This window comes from Pantherophis guttatus, chromosome 3 (genome assembly GCF_059756535.1).
Source record: "Pantherophis guttatus breed Tessera chromosome 3, ASM5975653v1, whole genome shotgun sequence".
NCBI lineage: Eukaryota > Metazoa > Chordata > Lepidosauria > Squamata > Colubridae > Pantherophis > Pantherophis guttatus.
In genome coordinates this window covers 48,330,701-48,352,143 of record NC_142065.1, presented here as the reverse complement: position 1 = coordinate 48,352,143, position 21,443 = coordinate 48,330,701, and the positions used below count along the sequence as shown (strand labels likewise).

General features: G+C 40.0%; 1 protein-coding gene across 1 annotated transcript; it reads left to right on the top strand.

The window, feature by feature from the left end:
- Positions 1-2,322: 2,322 nt before the first annotated feature.
- Positions 2,323-21,001, top strand: LOC117663928 (acidic mammalian chitinase-like). The gene is made up of 12 exons (XM_034414535.3): positions 2,323-2,448; positions 2,755-2,793; positions 3,884-3,913; positions 10,658-10,859; positions 12,229-12,285; positions 14,742-14,907; positions 16,120-16,244; positions 16,802-16,925; positions 17,804-17,986; positions 18,754-18,870; positions 19,527-19,662; positions 20,610-21,001. Exons 2-11 carry the CDS (start codon positions 2,769-2,771, stop codon positions 19,659-19,661), a joined length of 1,164 nt encoding a protein of 387 aa, XP_034270426.2. The 5' UTR covers positions 2,323-2,448; positions 2,755-2,768; the 3' UTR covers position 19,662; positions 20,610-21,001.
- Positions 21,002-21,443: the final 442 nt, after the last annotated feature.

Genomic DNA, 21,443 nt, shown 5'->3' with positions numbered 1-21,443 from the left:
CAAATGCTGTCTCTTAACATGTACAGCACCTCTTGAAAAATCCTAAGCATCCCCAGGCAACCTTCCCAAACCACACCATCCCATGTTGTACCATTTTCAACTGGTGCAGCACCTCTCACACACCCCTTTGTCCCCCCATGCATTTTTCTTGACTGCCTCCTGTGTGCCATATTTGATTTGAATGGCATCTTTTATCCTCGTGACCTCAACGCATCCTTTGAGAGTCCAGCAATCTGAAAAATAAAATATGCACAAAGGCAACAAGTTGCAATTTTGTACTAAGTAATTTAGATCTGTACCAAAACATATTAAATGCATGTTAGATGCAACTAAGCCCATTTAGGTCGAGTATCATTATGTAACATGTTATTCTTCACACAATAATATTTTCTTGACATTATACTAAATGTGAAATATTGGGTACATTTCTGTTTACAGAAGGTGAGTATCCAAGCCTGAGAACAATAACTGCTTTTGCTTTGCAGGACGTGAAAGAAATGAAGAAAGAAGCTCCTTTATCTTCTAGCATTTATGCAGAAACACGTCAGGTGTTTGAAAGGTCACCAAAGGCAACAAAAGATCATAGAATCATAGACCTTGGAAGTTTTCTAGTACACACACACACACACACACCTAAGGCAGGAGTCCTTATACCATTCCGGACAAATGGATATTCAATATTTTCTTGAAAACCTCCAGCAATGGATCAAGCAGAATTCTGGCAGGCAAGCTGTTTCATTGATTAATTGCTCTCACTGCCAGGTCATGAGTTTCCACCTGTTACTTCCTGTCCTGCCATCTGGTACTTTGGAGAATAAGTAAACCACCTCATCTCTATGACAGCCTCTCAAGTACTGGAAGACAGCTACCATGTCACCCCTAATCCTCTTCATTAGACTAAATATACCTAGTTCCCTTAACTAGGACACCTAGATCCCTTTGAGAGTTGAGCCAAGTACTGCCTATATCATGGGTGTCAAACTCGCTGCGTCACATTGCCATCACATGACCTTTCGTGATGTTTTTCCCATTCACGGAGCTGGGGTGAGCATGGCCTGTGCGTGACACATCCGGCCCACGGGCTGCCAGTTTGACACCCCTGGTAATATTCTCTGCATCAAAAGCAGCTCTTGGAGCATTCATTGAACAAAGATTTATATAAAATGATCTGGCTGCTATTATAAACACTGCTGGAAAACACTGTGGACTCTAGCCAATTGATGGTTCATGCCTGATCCCCAGCAGCAGATCTGAGCGTGCTCATTCTTCTCCCATGTAATTACTAGTTATATGCTTTGCTTTTCCTTCCTGAAAGAAGTCCGCTGCAATTGATTTTAGTTTGCAAGAAAGGAATCTGGCTCTGGGTATTGATAAAAGATTATAGGAGTTTTCACCAATTTCTTCTTAATAAGCCCATACATTTAACTTACTCTCAGAACTGTCCAAATCTGAATACAGGATTCTAAGTGGAGATGCAGACTGACCACTGCAATGTTGAGTAAAACTATCACTTCCTGTCATCTGCATGTTAGCTCTCTTGGTTGTAGCCCAAGACTGCATTGGCTGTTTTGGCAGCTGTAGCATACTGTTGGCTAATGCTTCATTTGTGGCCTGTCAGGACTCTTGATATTTCTCAAAAGTACTATCAACTCAGGTATAAAACCTTGTATTTGTCACCACTGAACACTTCTTGTTGAATCCAGCGCAATATTCAAGCCTATCAAGATCCTTTTGAATCTTGATTCTGTCTTCTGAGGTGTTAGGGATGCCAACCCCAGCATGGTATCATCTGCAAATTTGCTGATATCTCTTTTATGACATTATCTAAGTTATTTATAAAAAGGTTGAAGTGCATTTAGTCCAAAAACAGAAGCCTGAGATATATTTCCCCAGGTAGATATACATCCATTAAACACCATGTGTTGCGTATAGTCATTCATCCAACAATGAAACTCTTTGGCAGTCCATTCTATATAGCTCCACTTTCTGAAGGAAGTGGCTGTGGTCAACTTAATCCAATGCCTAACCCAAGCCTAAATATGTGCTATCCATAGCATTTACTTGGTTTATTTTCTTTAAAAAAGAGCAGTTAAGGTTGGCCTTAAATAACCTGTTTTTAACAAACACAAGCTGGCTTTTAGTGATCACTTTGTTTCTTTCTAAGTGTTTGCAAAGCCCCTGCTTGATTGTTTCGTGTATTGAGGTCAAGCTGATATATGTGTATTTTCCTTAGGTCTGCTTGACTTCCCGTTTGACTTGTGTTTACTTAATCAGGACATAAAGAACTCTTGAAAGTTTTTTTAAAAAAACACCCAACAATCTGGGTGTGGAGAATGACAAAGTAATTTCTACAGAGGCTGGAGATAGGAGAAGTTCCTTCCTTTCCAGAAGCATAACAGCAGAGAGGATCAGGCTGTTTCAATTGCAAATATTTCCTCAAGCTGATAGGTATGTGAAGAACTATTTAAATGGATTTTGAGTGTTTAGGCTTTTCTGTTGCACACTGATTATTATGCTGAATGCAGAGAATGACTTACAATGTCAACTGCATTAAAACTTGCTATCTTGAAAAGGATGGTATGAACAGTTTTGTCAAATTTTGGCTTTTTCCAACTCTGTAATTGCAACTAAAATAAGATTTTAAAAGTAAAGTGTTAAATGCACTAATATTCAGGATTATGGACTTAACTTTTAAGAAAGTGCAGAAGCATCTCTGTAATTATTTGTCTTATTTGTATGCATCTGATTGGTTAGGTGCAGGTGTCCAAATGAGGCATCAAAAACTTTGGGCCGGTGAGTAAACATGCATATTGATTGATTTTTCTGTGCTGCAGCCTTCACCTACTCGTCTCCATGTGTAAACTGGCTAGAAAGGAACTCAATTTAAGGAACCCATTTCTGGATTTTACCTTCTTCCTCTCTTTTGGCTACAGCGATGGCCAGATGTTCTGTCTGGACCATAGTCAATATGATCCCCGATTGATAATTCCCCTGCTTCTTTTTCCTTGGAAGCCAGAAAAATCAAGTGGTATTTGCTTTTTCTTTAGTGAGCAAGGCTTCTGAAGACAAAACAACAATTTTACAGTTCTTTCTACCACTTGCAGCTACTTTAGAGTAGAGCAGCATAAGAATATCAATCTTTTTTTTAAAGGCTGTGTGTGTGTGTGTGTGTGTGAAATGTGGCAGAACCCTGTCAAGTTTCAAATAGTTAAAGGAAAAAGGGGAAGAGGCCAGGTTTTTACAGTTCCACCAGAGACTGCATTTAAAAAAAGAAACCAAAAGCCCATATCAAAGATCCAGCCTTTCACAACAGGCACCCCAGCTACCCTGGACAAAATGGCCCTTGAAGGCAGAGATCCATGGAAGGGGGCCTGGCCCATCAGAGCACATGCCAACCAACTGAAGCAAAGGCATCTGTGTAGGATGGAATGAACGACAGGTGACAGAGTGTAGACTGCCTTGCTCCTTCCAGAATAGAGGGAAAAACACTACTTTTGATGCAGAGCCAGAAAACTCAGGTAGTGGTTCCCTTCCCAACAGCTTGGGAAGGGGCTGAGGATGCAGTCAATCATTCCTGTTCCCTCCCAAACTGGGGAAAGTGCCCATTCTTGTGCCTGGGCAAGTGGGAAGTAGGGATCAGCCTTATTACAAATAAGCAAAATAGTGCTAAAGAAATGAATGTTGTTTTTTACAATCCAGGACATTAAAACTATAGTTTTAAAGAAGATGAGTAATTTATTGTTGAATTTAGTTGATCTCAGATAATTATTTTGTCATGTTTTATGGACTCATTTGATCATCTGTCTACGGTTTGGGAAATAAATAATACATGTCTATTGTTACCTCTTAACTACTCCTAATGTTGAGTATTTTTGCTTTGCAGGTTTCATTGTTCTGCTGAATCTGCAGTTTGGTAGGACTCTTTTACTTTTGTTTGTTAGTTGAGGAGATCAGTTCAAAAAATCTTAAGCAGCCTGTCTTAGCATGATCAGAAGCAGAATTTAAAAAGATACAGTAAAAGTAATGAATGTTTTAGAAACAAAGCACACCTAGAGTTAAGCCTGCATATACTTTCTTAAATACTGTTTCTATGTGAGAGCAAGAGAGACTGAAATTAGTTAGAATCCCTATTTAAAACATACATCAAATTTGCCTCCTCAACTATAGATTTTCCAATTCTCCTCAACCAAATTAATTACATTCTAATGATATGATTCTTTGTGCTATATTCCAAAGGAACATAGAATTCATGCAAATCTCTAATAGAGCAAACTTACTTCTTTACAGGAGGAAGTACAGACACTAATCAGCATTAAGAGGAATACAGAGGACAGTTTCCTATTTAGACTAATTTACTATGTTGAAACTCAGCTTTTCCCCAAACTACAATGGTTTTAATAATGGCCTCCTGATTCTGACTGATTTCTTTCTTTCACTCTCTTCTTTCTTCCTGATGATTTCTGAAATCTCTTGATGATGTTCTCCCACTTCTCTGTAGTTATATATTCAGATTTCCCTCAAAATCAACTTGATGACACAATTTTAAATTCAGTGGTTAGTTCTTCCCTTGACAATTTCATTAGCCCTAGACAGATCTGAGTTAGTTTCTGAGTTTTATCCCATTGGATTTTCTCCCATATTTGCTTTAAGGCAAATTCTTTCAGCAGAATAATTTTTCCCTCATATAATTAAGACCTGAATAATTCTACAATGTTTTATCAGTTGCCTTACACATAATTTAGAGCAGCAATCCTTATTGATAAATAGTTTCAGGCTTGCCTCCGTTCAAAGCTCAAGAAAGGAAAACCCCAACTCCAGTGTTATGTATTGATACTTTTGAGCGGGAGTTTCAAACCTGCCAACGTTTCTGATTGGCTGACAGTCCCTCCAGGATGGTATATAAGGAGGGCTGCAGCCTCTGAGTTTTTGCTGAAGTCTCACTGTAAATTAAAGAGCTGTTGTCACTTGCTTGGTTGTGCCTCTCGTTATTCCCGAACCACTTCATTGGCGACGAAGGTGGGATTGAGGTCACAATAAAGCGAACCAGTGAGACCACGAGCTTCAGCTAGGCGACGAGGCGAACTACAGGAGGCATACCGAACATGTCTGCCTACGTTCCGCCCAAGCCTTTTGATCCGACCCGCGAAAAATGGGTCTCGTACCTGATGAGGTTCGAATGCTCGCTCGAAGCCAGTGACATGCAAGGGCTCTCCGCTAATCGGAAGAGGGCCCTCTTCCTAAGCCACTGCGGACCGGACGTGTTCGAGATGGCAGAGTCACTGTGCGAGCCAACGCCGGTCCAGACCGTTTCCTGGGACACCCTGATGGCCACGCTCCGGGCTTACTACGCTCCAGTGCCCTCCAAGTTCGTGCAACGATACCAACTCAGACAGCGCGTACAGCGAGAGGGAGAACCGGTCAGCGCATACATGGCCAGCCTAAGAAAAGCCGCAACCCATTGCGACTATAGAGACTTGGACGATGCGTTGCTTGAGCAACTCATCTGTGGTGTCCGGGACATTAGGCTGCAACGGCGCCTGCTCGCCAAGCCCGATTTAATGCTTGCTGGAGCCCTAGACGAGGCCAGGGCTCACGAAGCCTCCACAAAAGCCGCAGAAACGCTGCAGCGTCCGCTGACCAGCAAAGACAACCCCAAGTCTGCCCCGGTGCACAGAGAAGACGCCGGATCCAGCTCGGAGTCCGAGTCGGATGAAGACGTCTTCCGAACGGAGCACCAGAGAAAGGACACAGGCAGCCCCCGGCGAAGCTGTCCCAGCTGTGGAGGGCACCATGACAGACTGTCCTGCAAATATAGGGAGGCTATTTGCAGGCGTTGCGAGAAAAAAGGGCACTTGGCGCGAGTCTGTAGAGCCATTCTGCCCAGAAAACACCAACCACGTGAGTGCCGCAGCCAACCAGAATCAACGTGCCAGAAACAACCAACGAGAGAAGGCGGCGCGAAAAAACGGCGCGAATTTGAACCTCGAGATGGCCGCAGCATTCACATAGATCAGGCCAGTGCGGAAATCGAGGACAAAGTCAGCACGGTGGTCGAAATCAACGGCAAGCCATGCTCAATGGAGATCGACACCGGATCGGCTCTCTCCATAATGTCTTGGGCGACCCTAAAGACCCTCCTGCCATCGTTCCGGAAGGACCAGCTCTCCAAACAGAGACTGCGCATCCTAGACTACCAGGGGAACCGAGTCCCCCTCGAAGGCGTGGGCACGTTCCGAGTCACCTACGGGGACTACGAAAGAGACCTGCCACTGACCATCGTTACGAAGCAGCTTCCCAGCCTTCTCGGCATGGGGTGGTTCCGAGCCCTCGGCATGGGCTTCACCGGTGTCCACCAGATGCTCAAGTCATCGTTAAAAGACAGTCTCCTGACCGAGTTCCAGGACGTTTTCGGGGACACGTTGGGCAAGTATGTGGGGACCCCTATCTCCCTTAATTTAGACCCCAACGTAGCCCAAATAAGACTCAAGGCCAGATGGGTGCCCTTCGCATTGAAACCAAAGATCGATGCGGAACTGGACAAACTGATTAAACAAGGGGTGCTGGTTCCCGTTGACCATGCAAAGTGGGAGACCCCTATAGTGACCCCAGTGAAGTCTGACGGCTCAATTAGAATCTGTGCCGACTACAAGTGCACGATCAACAAGGCTTTGCAGCCGAGCGCCTATCCGGTGCCGATCGCGCATCATCTACTACACTCCCTGGGGCCCGGAAAATTTTTTGCCAAATTAGACCTGGCTCAGGCCTATCAACAACTACCAGTTGATGATGCCATAGCAGAGGCACAAACGATTGTTACTCATAGGGGTGCATTCAAATGCACCAGGCTCCAGTTTGGGGTGAGCGTCGCACCCGGCCTGTTTCAAAGCACCATGGAGCGCCTTCTGCAAGGGCTTCCTGGAGTGGTGCCCTATTTTGATGACGTTCTAGTCAGCGCTCAGGACGAACGTCAGTTAGGGGACAGAGTAAGGAACGTCCATTCTAGATTTAGGGAAGCGGGACTAAAGTTAAAGAAAAATAAATGTATGATCGCTGTCCCCTCCGTTGAATTTTTGGGGTACAGAGTGGACGGCACAGGCATCCACCCTACCGAAAGCAAGGTGAGAGCGATTAAGAGCGCACCTGCCCCCAAGACCAAAGCTGAGCTCCAAGCCTTTCTTGGACTGCTCAATTTTTACTCAATGTTCCTGAAAGACAAAGCTACCGTCGCAGATCCCCTACACAAACTATTGGGGAAGAATGTACCATGGGTCTGGGGGAAACCACAAGCAGCCGCTTTTGAGGCAGTAAAGAGACTTCTATCAGAAGACAGTTTCCTAATCCAATACAACGCTGCGCTACCGCTTGTATTGGTTTGTGACGCCTCCCCCGTAGGAGTTGGTGCCGTCCTGGGCCATAGACTTCCGAACGGCCTAGAGGCGCCCATTGCGTTTTACTCTCGCACCCTGTCAAGTGCAGAGCGAAACTATAGCCAATTGGACAGAGAGGCTCTGGCTGCAATTGCGGGGGTTAAAAAGTTCCACGAATATCTCTTTGGCCGGCAATTCGAACTTGTGACTGATCACTGGCCCTTGCTAGGACTTTTGGCAGGTGACAGGCCCACCCCCGCTGCTCTGTCCCCACGCTTGACTAGATGGGCTATTTTTCTTTCGGCCTATTCATATCAGCTTGTACATCGACCTGGACGGACCCTGGGTCACGCGGATGCCCTCAGCCGCTGTCCCCTACCTGACTTACTGACCAATCCAACACCTGAGGCCTCCGTCCTTCTACTGGACACATTAACTTTGGGACCTATTTCCTCTGCCGAAGTGGCTAAAGCCTCAGCCAGGGACCCGATCATTCGTACTGTGATGGGGTGGGTGCTAAAAGGGTGGCCGGTCAAGGTGGACGGAGGGGACTACCAAGGTTTTGTAAACAAACGAAACGAACTGTTTACGCAAGGTGGTTGTTTGTTGTGGGGTGACAGGGTAGTAGTGCCAACGAAACTACGAACGAGGGTCTTAGAATTGTTGCACGAAGGGCATCCGGGCATTGTCAGAATGAAAAGTTTAGCCCGCAGTTACGTATGGTGGCCCAACATGGACCAAGTTATCTCTGAGTGGGTGGGGAAGTGCAGACCCTGCCAGGAGTCTCGCCCTGATCCCCCGGTAGCACCCATCCGAGAGTGGGAGAAACCAAAAGGGCCATGGGGGAGGATCCATATTGATTTTGCTGGCCCCTTCCATGGGCAAATGTTTTTAATTGTAGTAGATGCCTTTTCGAAATGGCTCGAAATCATTCTAATGCCCTCTACCACAGCCGAGGCAGTTATTAAAGCCCTTCGCAAGCTGTTTGCCACACATGGCCTACCGGATACCCTAGTATCTGACAACGGCCCTCAGTTCACAGCAACCCTGTTCGAGGGATACTTGGCCGGACTGGGCATCCGCCATGCCCTATCGGCCCCGTTCCACCCGGCTTCTAACGGATTGGCCGAACGTTTTGTAAGAACGACCAAAGAGGCCCTATCCAGACTAGATAACGGGGACTGGCAGGCCAGGATAGATCAATTCTTAGCTGTCCAGCATGCCACACCATGCACAGCCACAGGGAGAAGCCCAGCAGAGCTCCTCATGGGCAGGAAGCTCCGGTGCATGTTAGATAGGCTTCACCCCAACTATTCGCATGAAAATTTCAAGGGAGAGACCTCCGGACTAAGACAGTTTCAGGTTGGGTCCCCGGTGTTCGCTCGCAACTATGCCAGCGGACCTCTATGGGTTGCAGGAACCATAGTGGGCATAACGGGCCCAAAATCTTATACGGTAGACGTAGGGGTAGACAGACTCTGGAAGCGCCACATAGACCAGCTGAGAAAAAGGGTAGTCGGCGAAGCAAACATAAATTTAGACATATCCGAGCCTAACCATAACAACTTTCCCAAAACAGCTAACTCAAGCCCGGGTCCGCGAGAATACTTAGCTGACAAGCCCTGGTTCCAGCGCCGCCCCAGTGAGTCGCCACTCCCAACCGGGGATAACCACGCCCCGGACAAAATCCAGGAGGTTCCATTGGCGGAGCCGGGAGAGACAGAAAGTCCCTCCGACCAGCTCGATGCCCCACCAAACACTGAACTGCGCAGGTCAACTAGGACGAGAACTCGCCCTGGGCACCTGCGAGATTTTGTGTGTACTTATGTAAATTTTTGAATGACAGTGCCTTCTGGGAAGGGAGGGGTGTTATGTATTGATACTTTTGAGCGGGAGTTTCAAACCTGCCAACGTTTCTGATTGGCTGACAGTCCCTCCAGGATGGTATATAAGGAGGGCTGCAGCCTCTGAGTTTTTGCTGAAGTCTCACTGTAAATTAAAGAGCTGTTGTCACTTGCTTGGTTGTGCCTCTCGTTATTCCCGAACCACTTCATCCAGGTTTGTAGAGAAAGGTACTTTTACTGAGTATGAACTGAATGCAGTGAAAGAAAAGCAATGTCTGAGGCAATAGGCGCAAAAATTACATATTGAAAGCATCCCCCAAATTCGTCCCCCCCCCAGTCCCAAGGCAAATATCCAATTCACATCTCTTCAAGGTGTCATGTGGGATACTTCTTTAGGCAGCCCCATCTATCTGATATGCCGGAACGGTTGACCTTGGCAGTTTTCTCTGCAGCTCTAAAAAGCAAGAATTTTTCTCCCTTTTTCAAGACATCTCCACCAGCTCACTCCCCCCCGTCCCAAATACCATCGATACCTTCCCCCCTCCCATTACAATGGCAGCCGAAAGCAAGCAAGCAGCATGAGGCTGACAAATAGTATATAAATGCTGACTAGCGTCTATATTTTCCTACTGGTTATTCTAGATGGAATAAAAAAATGTTAATCTGTTATCATATATTCTTAAATCTTTTGTTTTCTGATGATTGTTGTCAGAGAACATAGATGATGGAAAAAGTTCATATGCATGACTGAGTCATATATAGAGTTTTTCTCGATACTTTGATCTATGTCAACTGATAGTGCAAAGAATAATTTAAAAATGGGTTATAATGAAAAGATCCAGAAATTTTGTTAAATTTTGGCTTTTTCCAGCTCTGTAATTGCAACTAAAACAAGACATTAAAAGTAAAGCATTAAATCCACTAATATTCCAGAAAGAATGCACAGCAATATTGAAGCTTGTAATCTCTGCCTTCCCTGTAATGTTCCTACTTTTCCCAAAATATTCCTGGTTCTTAGCTGAAGTTGCTAATGTCTCATTTATGAAAAAAGTCACTTATCTTATAATGTCACTGTTTCATACAACAAGCCACTTAACTTAGAAAAACTCATTATTTCAGAAACCTTTTAATTTGACTCAATTTAATTGTATAAACAAGTCAGTACTGCTTTCAAAGGTCAAGTGTGCATATGTGCATACTTTACATTTTTTATACTGTGTTTCCCCCAAAATAAGACCCTGTTTTATATTTTTTTGAACCCCAAGATATGCGCTTGGCCTTATTGGGCTTATTATCAGGGGATGTCTTATTTTGGGGGAAACAGGGTCGTTTACTACTATTCTAAATACAGTGGATTTGTGTTTATACATCTGGGAAGAAGGCAAATGTTATGGTGAAGATAAACTGCATGCAGGTTTAGCCATTTGTAATATCATCTCTTTTTAGGTTCTACCTACAAACTTGTCTGTTATGTCACCAACTGGGCTCAGTACAGGAAAGAACCAGCCACGTTCACCCCAGATAACATAGATCCATTTCTGTGTACCCACTTGATTTTTGCTTTTGCGGATATGGACAACAATCAAATTAGAACTAGAGAATGGAATGATGTTACACTTTACAGAAAACTCAATGCCCTAAAGAACAGGCAAGTAATTTTCTGAAAAAGTATATTTGTGTAACAATAATATTGCCTTTATCAGTAAAGATGACAGCATCAAACCAGATAAAACAAAAAAAAAAGCTCTTAATTCAGACCTTATGGCTCATCATTTAAGTTATATACTCTGGACAGTTAGTTATTGTTAATATTGTCAAATGGTCATAATCCCAGTGCCTAGGATAGATATAAAGTAGGTAGGGCAGGCTATGTCATATATATGAATGAGATCCCTTTCCCCTTCTCAGTTCTCAGAGTATTGGTATTTTTCTTTATTTTTCAAATTATTTTAAGGATATTATAAGAGCTTTCTCTACAGTTTTGTCTTCCTAGCTTAGCAGGCTCTTTTGATACACCGGTCCATTAGGGATCCCACTCTGGAGCAAGATGATTCACAACCAACTTTACATAGACCAATTGTATGTTTTATGTTTTCTGGAGGAAGGAACATTGGATGTTGCTTGTAGTGGATATATTTCCTAGGGATCAAACCAATGTATGCAAATAACTCTTTTTTTGCAGATATATCCCTAGTATATATCCCATAAAATGGAATGTCTTAAGTTAAAAGCCAATGGTTCTCTGCTCTTTTTCTCTCTTTTACCATTAGGAAAATGCAAATGTTAGTTATAAGTGTTTATATATATCTTTAGCCTGTTACAAACATAACCAGCCAGCCAGAGAGTTTTGCTTGTTGAGTGTGAGATAGATAGACCTGAAGTTCTTTCATCCAGGAGAAAATAATAATTTAAAGAATCATAGTAAATCATAATCTAACTAAAATAATACCAGCATAAGCCTTGAGTTTATAAGATTTGTTTGAGAAATCCAAATTATATTGGAAATATCAATGAGAAAGAGAAAGGGGAAATAGTGTTCTCTATCTCTATTGGAACTGCCCGAGAAGCCAAGAATGTAAAAGCTTTTTATGTCCTGGTCTATCATAATCTCTACTGTGTCAATAAAACCTTTGCACAAAATTTTCGTCAAAGCAATAGCAATAGCACAGACTTATATACCGCTTCACAGTGCTTTAGAGTCCCTCTAAGTGGTTTACAGACTCAGCATATTACCTCCCACAATCTGGGTCCTCATTTTACCTACCTTGGAAGGCTGAGTCAACCTTGAGCTGGTGAGAATCGAACTGCCAAACTGCAGGCAGCCAGAAGTCAGCAGAAGTAGCCTGCAGTACTGCATTCTAATTACTGTGCCACCAGGGCTCAAAGGCTATTAGCTTATGGTACACTTATAAAAGGAAATAGTTGATGGGAATCTTGGGATAATTTTTCAAGACATAGATTATTTTGTTGATTGTCAATATACATAAAACATTTATATTATTTTTCTTGCTTTCCAGAAATAACAATTTACTCACACTGCTGGCTGTTGGAGGAGGAAATTTTAATAACCAAAAGTAAGACTTTTCTCCTAAACTTTTTCACTAAAAGAGGTCATATATTTGTAATAATGTGATTTTTAATCTGGTCTAAAGGAGATAGGAAGGGATGGAGATTCCATTTCTGCAGCTGGGAAGGAATTCTGCTGGCAAAAAAGTGATGGAAACCACATTTACATACACAGAAAGTTCTATGGGGAAGTCAAACGAACAATGTTTACTGCTCAGTCTAAAGAAAGTACCTCAATTTCCCTATTTCTCCTATAAAGTTTGGATTTTGCTTTTCAACCTGAAGGCTTCACAGCTAATTTTCTACACCATTGCTTTCATTAGTGGAAACAAACAAAACAAAACAAGCTGAAAACTCTAACAGAATCACACTTCTCACTTCTTGCCTTGGCCAGTTTAAGCTAGCTTGGAAACAGCAGTGGATCCATGTGTTAACTCCTCCTTTCCTGCAACATTATCCCTATCTCCATGTTTCATTGCTTTGTTGGTAATTTGTAATGTGACATTTAAGGTATGATAGAGGAACTTGAGTAAGAATCTTTCCTTACTTGATTATAATTACAGTATAAAAATGCTGGGATAACTTTTTCCCCCTGCTACCTTAGTCTGTTTCCCAGTCCATGCTTGAATCAGATTTACATGTATTTATCATTCCAGTCTTTTATGTTTTTCCCCTGTCCCAGCACAGATTTTTACCAAGGATATAAGCTCATATGCTTTACACTTTACTTTCCATTCTGTCAATGACTCAGTTGGGTGCTCTTTACTGAGTGGGATCAGCCTGGCATTCATTGGCCATATCTCCTCCTTCTAATCATCAACTCAGAGATGTGGATCAGGTCATTTGTGTGGCAGTGTTGGTTGTACATGGTAAAGGAGAGAAAGACCTATTTGTCTGTTTGTTCTTGCATGGTGTAGCTCTTCTCATTTCTCTGCTGTTATTTACTGTGTTTTTGAACACAATGCTGTTCTAAAATAGCACTGATTCTATGTTGCAAAGGAGCCCAAATGATATCAAGTGTTTGCTAGGCTGTCTTTGGAAGCATCATCAAAATACTTGCATGAAATCTAGCAATCTAGCCATTTATAAAAATTGACCTTTTTACCAAGTCTATCCTCATTCCACATTAAGGAGAGTGAATGGTAGATATTTTTCACTAACTGATGGTATTTTGCAGAAGGAGAAGGAAATAAAATTGGGATATCCCCCAATCTCTGTCTTTAATATGCCTTATACACAGTAAACATAAAGAGCACTGTTTTCCAGCATTTTCCAGGATAGAGACCACTAGTAGGAGCAGAAATCTTATGCAGGTATAGTCTTGCAGTTGACTGAAGGATTGGTGGATAATACTTTAATGAAGCCATGAGGAAGGACTTTCAGACTTGGATAATAAGTCTCAGTTCTTCAAATTCATACATATAATACATGCATACTCATCATCACTTTTAATGAACTGCTAAGGAACAAAGATCTGAACCAGACAATCCCTATCTAGCAGAAAACCACACTGTTCTTTCCAAAGTTTGTACATTGTCACTCTTCTACTATTTCTGTCAGAATTCTGTGAAACACCATCCGCATCACACTTACCAAATAATTCCCCTCCCTATATATAGTATTTGCTCTTCTGACATTTGTTTTGTAACAGGGAACAGTAACAGCATTCTTCTTATACATGTTACACAAACTGCACAACCCCATCTGTATTTTAACATATTCCTAACCTTATCCCTGCATTATCCATGACATTAGACCATGCATCTTCCTCTTTTCTAAATTTCCTTCCTTTATACTCCTATTCCATTCTGAATTACAGAGTTCTATACACCACAGTCATCAATGGGTAGACCTATGAATATTGATCTCCATTGACCATCAAGTCTCTGATCAGCTGAGGCTTTCACACAACACTTTTTAAAAATAAAATAGAATACTGTGTTTCCCCGAAAATAAGACCCTGTCTTATATTTTTTTGAACCCCGAAATAAGCGCTTGGCCTTATTTTTGGGGAGGTCTTATTTTGGGGCGCATGGAGCAAGAAGGGGCTCCTCTTGCCATCTTACCTGATTTCCAGATCTGTCTCCCTAACCCTAACCAGAAGAAATAGCAGAGACTGGCTGCGCATGCGGTTAAATATTTTTGGGGAGGGGTTATTTTCAGGGGGGGCTTATTTTAGCACATGCACTCAAAAACCCGATTGGGCTTATTATCAGGGGATGTCTTATTTTTGGGGAAACAGGGTAGTTTACCAACTTAAACTGTAAATTGGGGCATGTAGCTTTCCCTGCTAACTCTGAAAATATTTGACTGAACTTGGAAGCAAATGGAGCATTTTCTGTTATTATTTATTAAGGGTGGGTAGGTACTAGATCTTGCTGATGAACTATGGTTCATGATGTTCTGTTCAATGTTCAATGAACATTGAAAATTATATTGTCCAAAAATAATATATGTCTTCCAGATTTACAACAATGGTGTCATCTTCAGAAAATCGCCAGACATTCATCTCATCAGTTATATCTTTTCTCCGTGAGCATGGATTTGATGGTCTGGATCTGGACTGGGAATATCCAGGTTCTAAAGATAGCCCTCCAGAGGACAAACACCTCTTTACCATTCTGATTCAGGTGAGACACTGAAAGCATAAACTTTTAATTGAAATTTCCATAAAAGAATCTTGTAGGCTGTTTAAATTGTGTGGTTTGATATTCTGCAATGAAAGCCCTTCTTAAATCAACAACAGTAAAACTGCAGTAAAAAATTCTTTTAAAATTAGAATTGTAAATCAATGTCCAATTAAGGTTTGCTATTCAGAATTTTGCTCTTATCACAATGTTGCTCTAGAATCCAGTCCTAGAATACATATTTTATTGATAGAATATACAATAAAAGGACAGCATATTTCTGAGCATGTATGAAGTACCTCTGTATTTATAGCTAGCCTCCATTTATTTAGAATGGCAAAATACATAATAAGAGCAAAGATAGGACTGAAGTTCCAACTAAGTTTTTGTATTATTTACAAATATTCTTACACTCTTTCATGACTAACAGTACAATTCTGTGCGTGTCTACGTAGAAATAAGTTTGACTGAATTCAGGGATGCTTATTTTCCAAGTTATGTAAGTTAGATAAGTGCGATAGGATTGGAGCTTAAAACTATAATCTGGCCTGCATTCTCCTGGGAAGCTGCCTTAGAACCTTCTCTACCCTCCCTCTCATATTGCAAAAGAGATTTCACTATGCCTTTATGATTCCACTATACCTCCAAAGATAGTGAAAAAGGAGTACTGTATGTTGGAGGGTTATTTAGATTTTCTATTCCTTGTTTAAGGGCAAGGAGCTTGTATCAGTTAGTTTTCTTATGGCTGCTGTCAAGGTAAGGGAAAGGAAACAAAATGTGAATGTAGGGGTTGGAATGTGGTAGTCGCTGAAACATTTTCCTTTGCCTGCACTGAGAGCATGATAGCAGTTCTACCACAAAGATTCTTCATATATTGCTCTTTAAATTACCCAATGTAAAAAGAAGATCCATTTAAATAGACTATATGTATATGTGTGTGTGTATACTGTATATATACACACACACACATACAATAATTAAATCATAGAACTATCTAGCTCAGTACATATAGTATGTATATACATTATATTTATGTTTGTATCTTAATACACACACACACACACACACACACACACAGAGCTACATAGTCCTATGACTTAATGATTGGTGTTTATAAAAAATTTCTAATACGGAGAAGCTTCCTTTGAAACATTTCCTGGTCTCTTGTAAGTGAGAAATAGTAACGACTGCTGCTGCTTCTGTTTCCCTCTGCAGGAACTATCAGCAGGGTTTAGAGGAGAGAGTGAACAAACTGGAAACCCACAGCTCCTGCTTTCAGCAGCTGTATCTGCAAGCAAAACAACCATAGATGCTGCATATGAAGTGCCTGCATTGGGGAAGTAGGTCATGCAATCTAAGAGAAGAGGTCCACTATGAAGTTACAGTGGTGCCTTGGTACTCATTCTTAATTGGTTCTGGGAGGTGCGATGAGTACCAAAAACGATGAGTACCAAACAAATTTTTCTCATAAGGAATAATCTAGTGAGTCACAGGGCAGCCAACACTGACAAGTTCTAGCTTGTGCATTGAGTACCAGGACAATATTTTAATGTCAAAATGCATTGAGTAGCAAATTCAGTGAGTTTCAAAGCAGTTGAATACCAAGGTAAACACTGTTTGGAATATTACCTCTGCAAGATCAGATAACAGACTGTGGGATGATGAGATGTTCTATCTATCCTATCTCTTGGGGCCAGATTGGGAAAAAAGTGATATGGAGTATTTCAGTTAAGGTTTCTGACACCTTTCTAAACAGCATTAACTACATCCTGCTATAGTTTACCATTACATACAGTATGTGTTTATGTTCCAAAATAGCTATTGTTATTTGATCCTTTATACTGGCTGTTTGTTTATTGTTCCTTAATTTTGACTTTTATTTTTAATTTGCATTCAGGAATCTTGATTTTATCAATGTGATGACTTATGATTTCCATGGAAGTTGGGCTCCAGTGACAGGACACAACAGCCCACTGCATCAAGGTTTAGTAGACTATGACCCAGTTTCCTTCTACAATTGTGTAAGAAAAATGGCAACATAAAGATCTGTTATAGCTTTTGTAGTACTCATAGTGGGAATTTGATTAAGCAATATAAACATATGTAGAATACTGATGAAACTCAAGATATTTGATGTATGTACATGTCAAAATCAAAACAAGTTTGAATTGACTATGTCTCAGAAAAGCAGGATGCTAGCTAAAGCTTTATTTTTTTAACCCCTCATGCTAAAATTGCTATATCACTGAAAAAAGGTAAAAGATATGCATAAGAAGAAATGGAATTCTCTGATACTTTCTAAGTAGAAGGCAGCTTGAGTTGGGTACAGTAATTGAAAAAGGATTAAGCAAGCTCTGGCTGTAACATGATTTGCATCATATAAAAAACCTAGTACTGTAAATAATGGGTAACTTGAATCTGGGCCACAAATTTATTAATTCATCTATTTGAATTCTCATTTTTTTAAACATAGGAGCATGATATGCAAGGATCACGATGCACTGAGCATGAAGTGCACTGTAACCACTTGAAAGCATTTTTAATCATTAATTCACTTTTTGAAACCACAATCTGATTGATAATCTGGGATTTAGAAAAAGAAAAAGTGTGTTAGCTCAGGGAGAGATAGAAAGGAGGCCGAAACCAATCTTTTAAAAAATTATTTATTTGTAAAAGGCATTTGTTCCAACCATAGCTTCTCCTGTTCTCATTCCCATCAAACACTAAAATTGGGTACTGAAAGATGGGACTATTTATTTGTCCATTTGGTGTGGTTTGCTGTATGATTTGCTGTCGGACTAATAAATGACCATACTGTTCTTGATCTTCCTCTATCCTGCTCTGTACTGTGAACAGACTGTATGTGTACCATGTTTGTTTGTTTGTTTATGTACTGTAGGAATATGCAATGAAATACTGGAATGACAGTGGAGCACCATCTGAAAAACTCATGATGGGGTATCCAACATATGCACGTACTTTTAGACTTTCTAGTACAAATACTAATGTTGGTGCTCCAGCCTCTGGTGGAGGTAGTCCTGGAGTCTACACCAAATATTCTGGTATCCTGGCATATTATGAGGTAAACACCCTTCATTTTATTAAAAATTATAATTTATCTAACTAGATGGCAACCCTTGGTTTTCCTTGGCTAATCTCCAGAAGCTAAGGTTTGGATTGGCTTAGGCTTGGATAGAAGATTTTCAGGAAATCCCAGGGGCCTTTGCTAGGCTGGGAAGTTACTAATTTACTAACTAACTTGCACAAGAAAACAGTGAGAAACCAGCTTCATACTATTATCAAGGTAGACCTAAGGCTGAACTTTCCATAGGTAAGTTTATAAAATGGCCATGGGTAAATTGTTCTCTCTCAGCTTTACTTGCCTTGTGAGTTTGTTCAAAGAATAAACAGAAATAATTCTATGAATGTGTCTCTAAAATACTTGAAAGATAGGGCAAAAATATCAAAACCTAACAATAATAAAATATAATCTTAGCAATATAATTCTGTTCATGTTTATTAGGAGCAATGTCATAATTTAGTGGAATTTACATTTGAGTAAATATTTACAGAACCAAATTGTTTCTGTTTACTGTAATTTAAGTGACCTAAACTGGGATTTCTCTCCCCACTAATGATTAGAACATTTTCTTGGCTATCAATTGAGTCATCTTTTTTCCTATTCTTATACTACAGAGATCTATTTTTTAAGAAACTGCTGTAGGTTAAAATTTGAGCATGCGAATCACAATACTCTTTAATAGCAATTAATTCCAATGGGGAAATATTGTAAAAACAGTTCTGCTTTATTTTGTTCTCTCTCCTGAACTGCTTTGATCCTTTTGACAGGTTTGTGCATTCTTACAAGGAGCTAGCAAAGCATGGATTGAGAAACAGAAGGTTCCATATGCTTTCAAAAATGGAGAATGGGTTGCATATGATAATGAAAAAAGTTTTCAGTTTAAAGTAAGTTGTCATTTTGTGTAATAATTATTGAGTTAAACCTAGTTTAGCCAATTAAATAAAATGACTAACTTCCAATATACAATGTACATGGAAGAAGCAGAAGTTCCATCTGCTTATTAAAGTTATCTTATCATGCTGTTACACAGTATAAATTCGTATCTGGGCCTGATGCCTTTGAATAATACAAAGAATTTTTTGTCAACAAAATCAGAGCGTTAAGGCAGGATCGCCATCTCTGGGTTGCAAAAATCCAGACAACTAATAAAGGGCTATAAAATGATAGCAACTGCTTTTTATGGCCATCTAGTGATAGTCAGAATTTTTGCAGCTCAGATACACTAGCCCTATTTAAGTTTCACATAGAACATCTGAACTTTATAACAAAATATAGCATGAAATATTCCTGGTCAAATGTCCAGCCAACTATTTATTCACTCCATGTGTTAGATCTAAATCTAAACATCTTTGTATTCTTATACAATTTAAATATGCTGTTGTTTCTCAGTGAGTCAGTTTTGAACACAGTAACTGGAGCACTCACTTGGTCATCATAGTGGAAGTAGAAGTGATTATAGGGTTTTTTTCTTAATATTATTCATTCAATATAAATTTCCTTCAACTTGGCTAATTCTAAAAGCTGCTGTTTATCTTTGTAGACTGAGTTTTTGAAGAGGAAAGAGTATGGAGGAGCCATGGTCTGGACTCTTGGTCTGGATGACTTCTCTGGTAATTTCTGTGGTCAAGGAATCAACCCCCTTGTGAATAAAATAAAGAGTGTTCTAATGAACTGAGGTAATTTATTAATACTATTGTGTCAATCTTTCCCACTGCTCTTCAGACAGGTTAACTCTCACTTTGATTTTGAGATCATTAAGAAGAGACAGTCCCTGCTCTCAGGTTTAAAATCTAAAAAGATATAAGAGAAGAAAAGGCTGGGGAGCTACCAATTCCTAAAGATAAAATGATTATATAATATCCAGTTATAATGCATGCAGAAATAAATTTTTCAACTTTTTTCATCTGCATTATAGCATTAACAAGAATATTAAAAATAACCAACACTAAACTATCAGAAATAACAACAAATGTTAATAAAAATAGATGACAGTAGGAAGTGAATTCCCAGGGCAGCATTACAAATCATTACAGTATCCACTAAAATTAGAAGTAGATAAAAGTTTAGCTTTATACTATGTAAAGTATAACACGAAAACCTCAACTGAGAAAAGCCATGGTGGTGGCTGAGGTTAATATTTATGGGTCCATCAGGGAATGGCCATGATATAGGTAGTCCTTGATGTACAACCACAATTGAGCCCAAAATTTCTGTTGTTAAGTGAGAGATTTGTTAAATGAGTTTTGTCCCATTTCTTGTGATAGTTGTTAAGTGAATCACTTAACTATGGCAAGAAATGGGACAAAACTCACTTAACAAGTTGATGACTGTGTGAACACACATCTTTAAGATACTGCCACTTTGCTTTTGAGCAAAAATAAGTTGTGCTTAATATAATTGTAATATAAGCCCCAGAAAAAAATAGCAACCAACAAGACAATTTAGGTATTATAGTGCAAGCAGGCAAAAGGATTGATTCTTTTATGCTTTAGCCCAAACGTTATACCCTTTTCAGAGAAGGTTGCTATTAAACTTTAAAAAATTTGTAAGTCCCACCTCCAGTCTTTTCTGACTTCAGTTATTTTGCCCTGAAATTCCAATTTTTTGTGTATTTGTTTTATAGGCCTCTGCAAGAAGAATGGAGAATCTATCCCATCCTCATCTGTATACAACATCCCTGAACTATTTCTTGATCATAAATACTTCGTAGGATGTAACGCAGAGTGATTTACGTAACTAAATAAGCAGTGTCATATTTTAATACTCAAAATCCCAAATTACTGATGAAAATGTACTGTTGGGAAAATGGTGGTACCTTTCTATGGTTACTTCTGATATCAAATTTATTTTCTGCATTTTATGATAATATTAGCAAAAAATAAATGTGGTGCATGCTTCGTTACCCAACCTGAAAGAAATAGAATAACATTCAGTAGAAGATTAACAAGTCTTATATTCTTCCTGCTCAGATGATATATTTCTTTGGAAAAAAATTAATAAATCCATGATTCAGAATCAGTTTCTAAGTTTCTTTCACTGCAGTAATATGTTTGCAGATTTTGGTTATCAAATACTTTAATAAGTGGATGACTGGATAGAGAGAGGCAGGATTTATGTGGTAAAGATGTTTTCCTAGTGTGGTATATTTTACAAAATTTGTACCAAATTTTGATGAATGGGCAGGGGTTATGGGAGTTACACAATCAACATCTAAAAGACACTAGAATGAGGAAGGCTACTGTAGGATTGAAACTGAAGGTTCTGTTTGGCAAACTATACATTCTTTCCATTTGGTACCGGTACAAGTGGTTCTGTGTACCTTGTAATCTAAATCTGCTAGTTTACAAGACATACAATGGATTCCATTGGAATCATAAGGCTTTCTATGAAACTTCTAAATGAAATCTAATTTTTGGAGAAATCAAGATTATATAAAAGGAAATTTTAAAAAACTTTT

Coding starts and splice junctions, on each gene's coding strand:
- LOC117663928 (XM_034414535.3), top strand. CDS start 2,769: ATGAGGCATCAAAAACTTTGGGCCG. Junction 10,860..12,228: donor CTCAATGCCCTAAAGAACAG/GCAAGTAATTTT, acceptor CTTGCTTTCCAG/AAATAACAATTTACTCACAC. Junction 17,987..18,753: donor GTATCCTGGCATATTATGAG/GTAAACACCCTT, acceptor TCCTTTTGACAG/GTTTGTGCATTCTTACAAGG.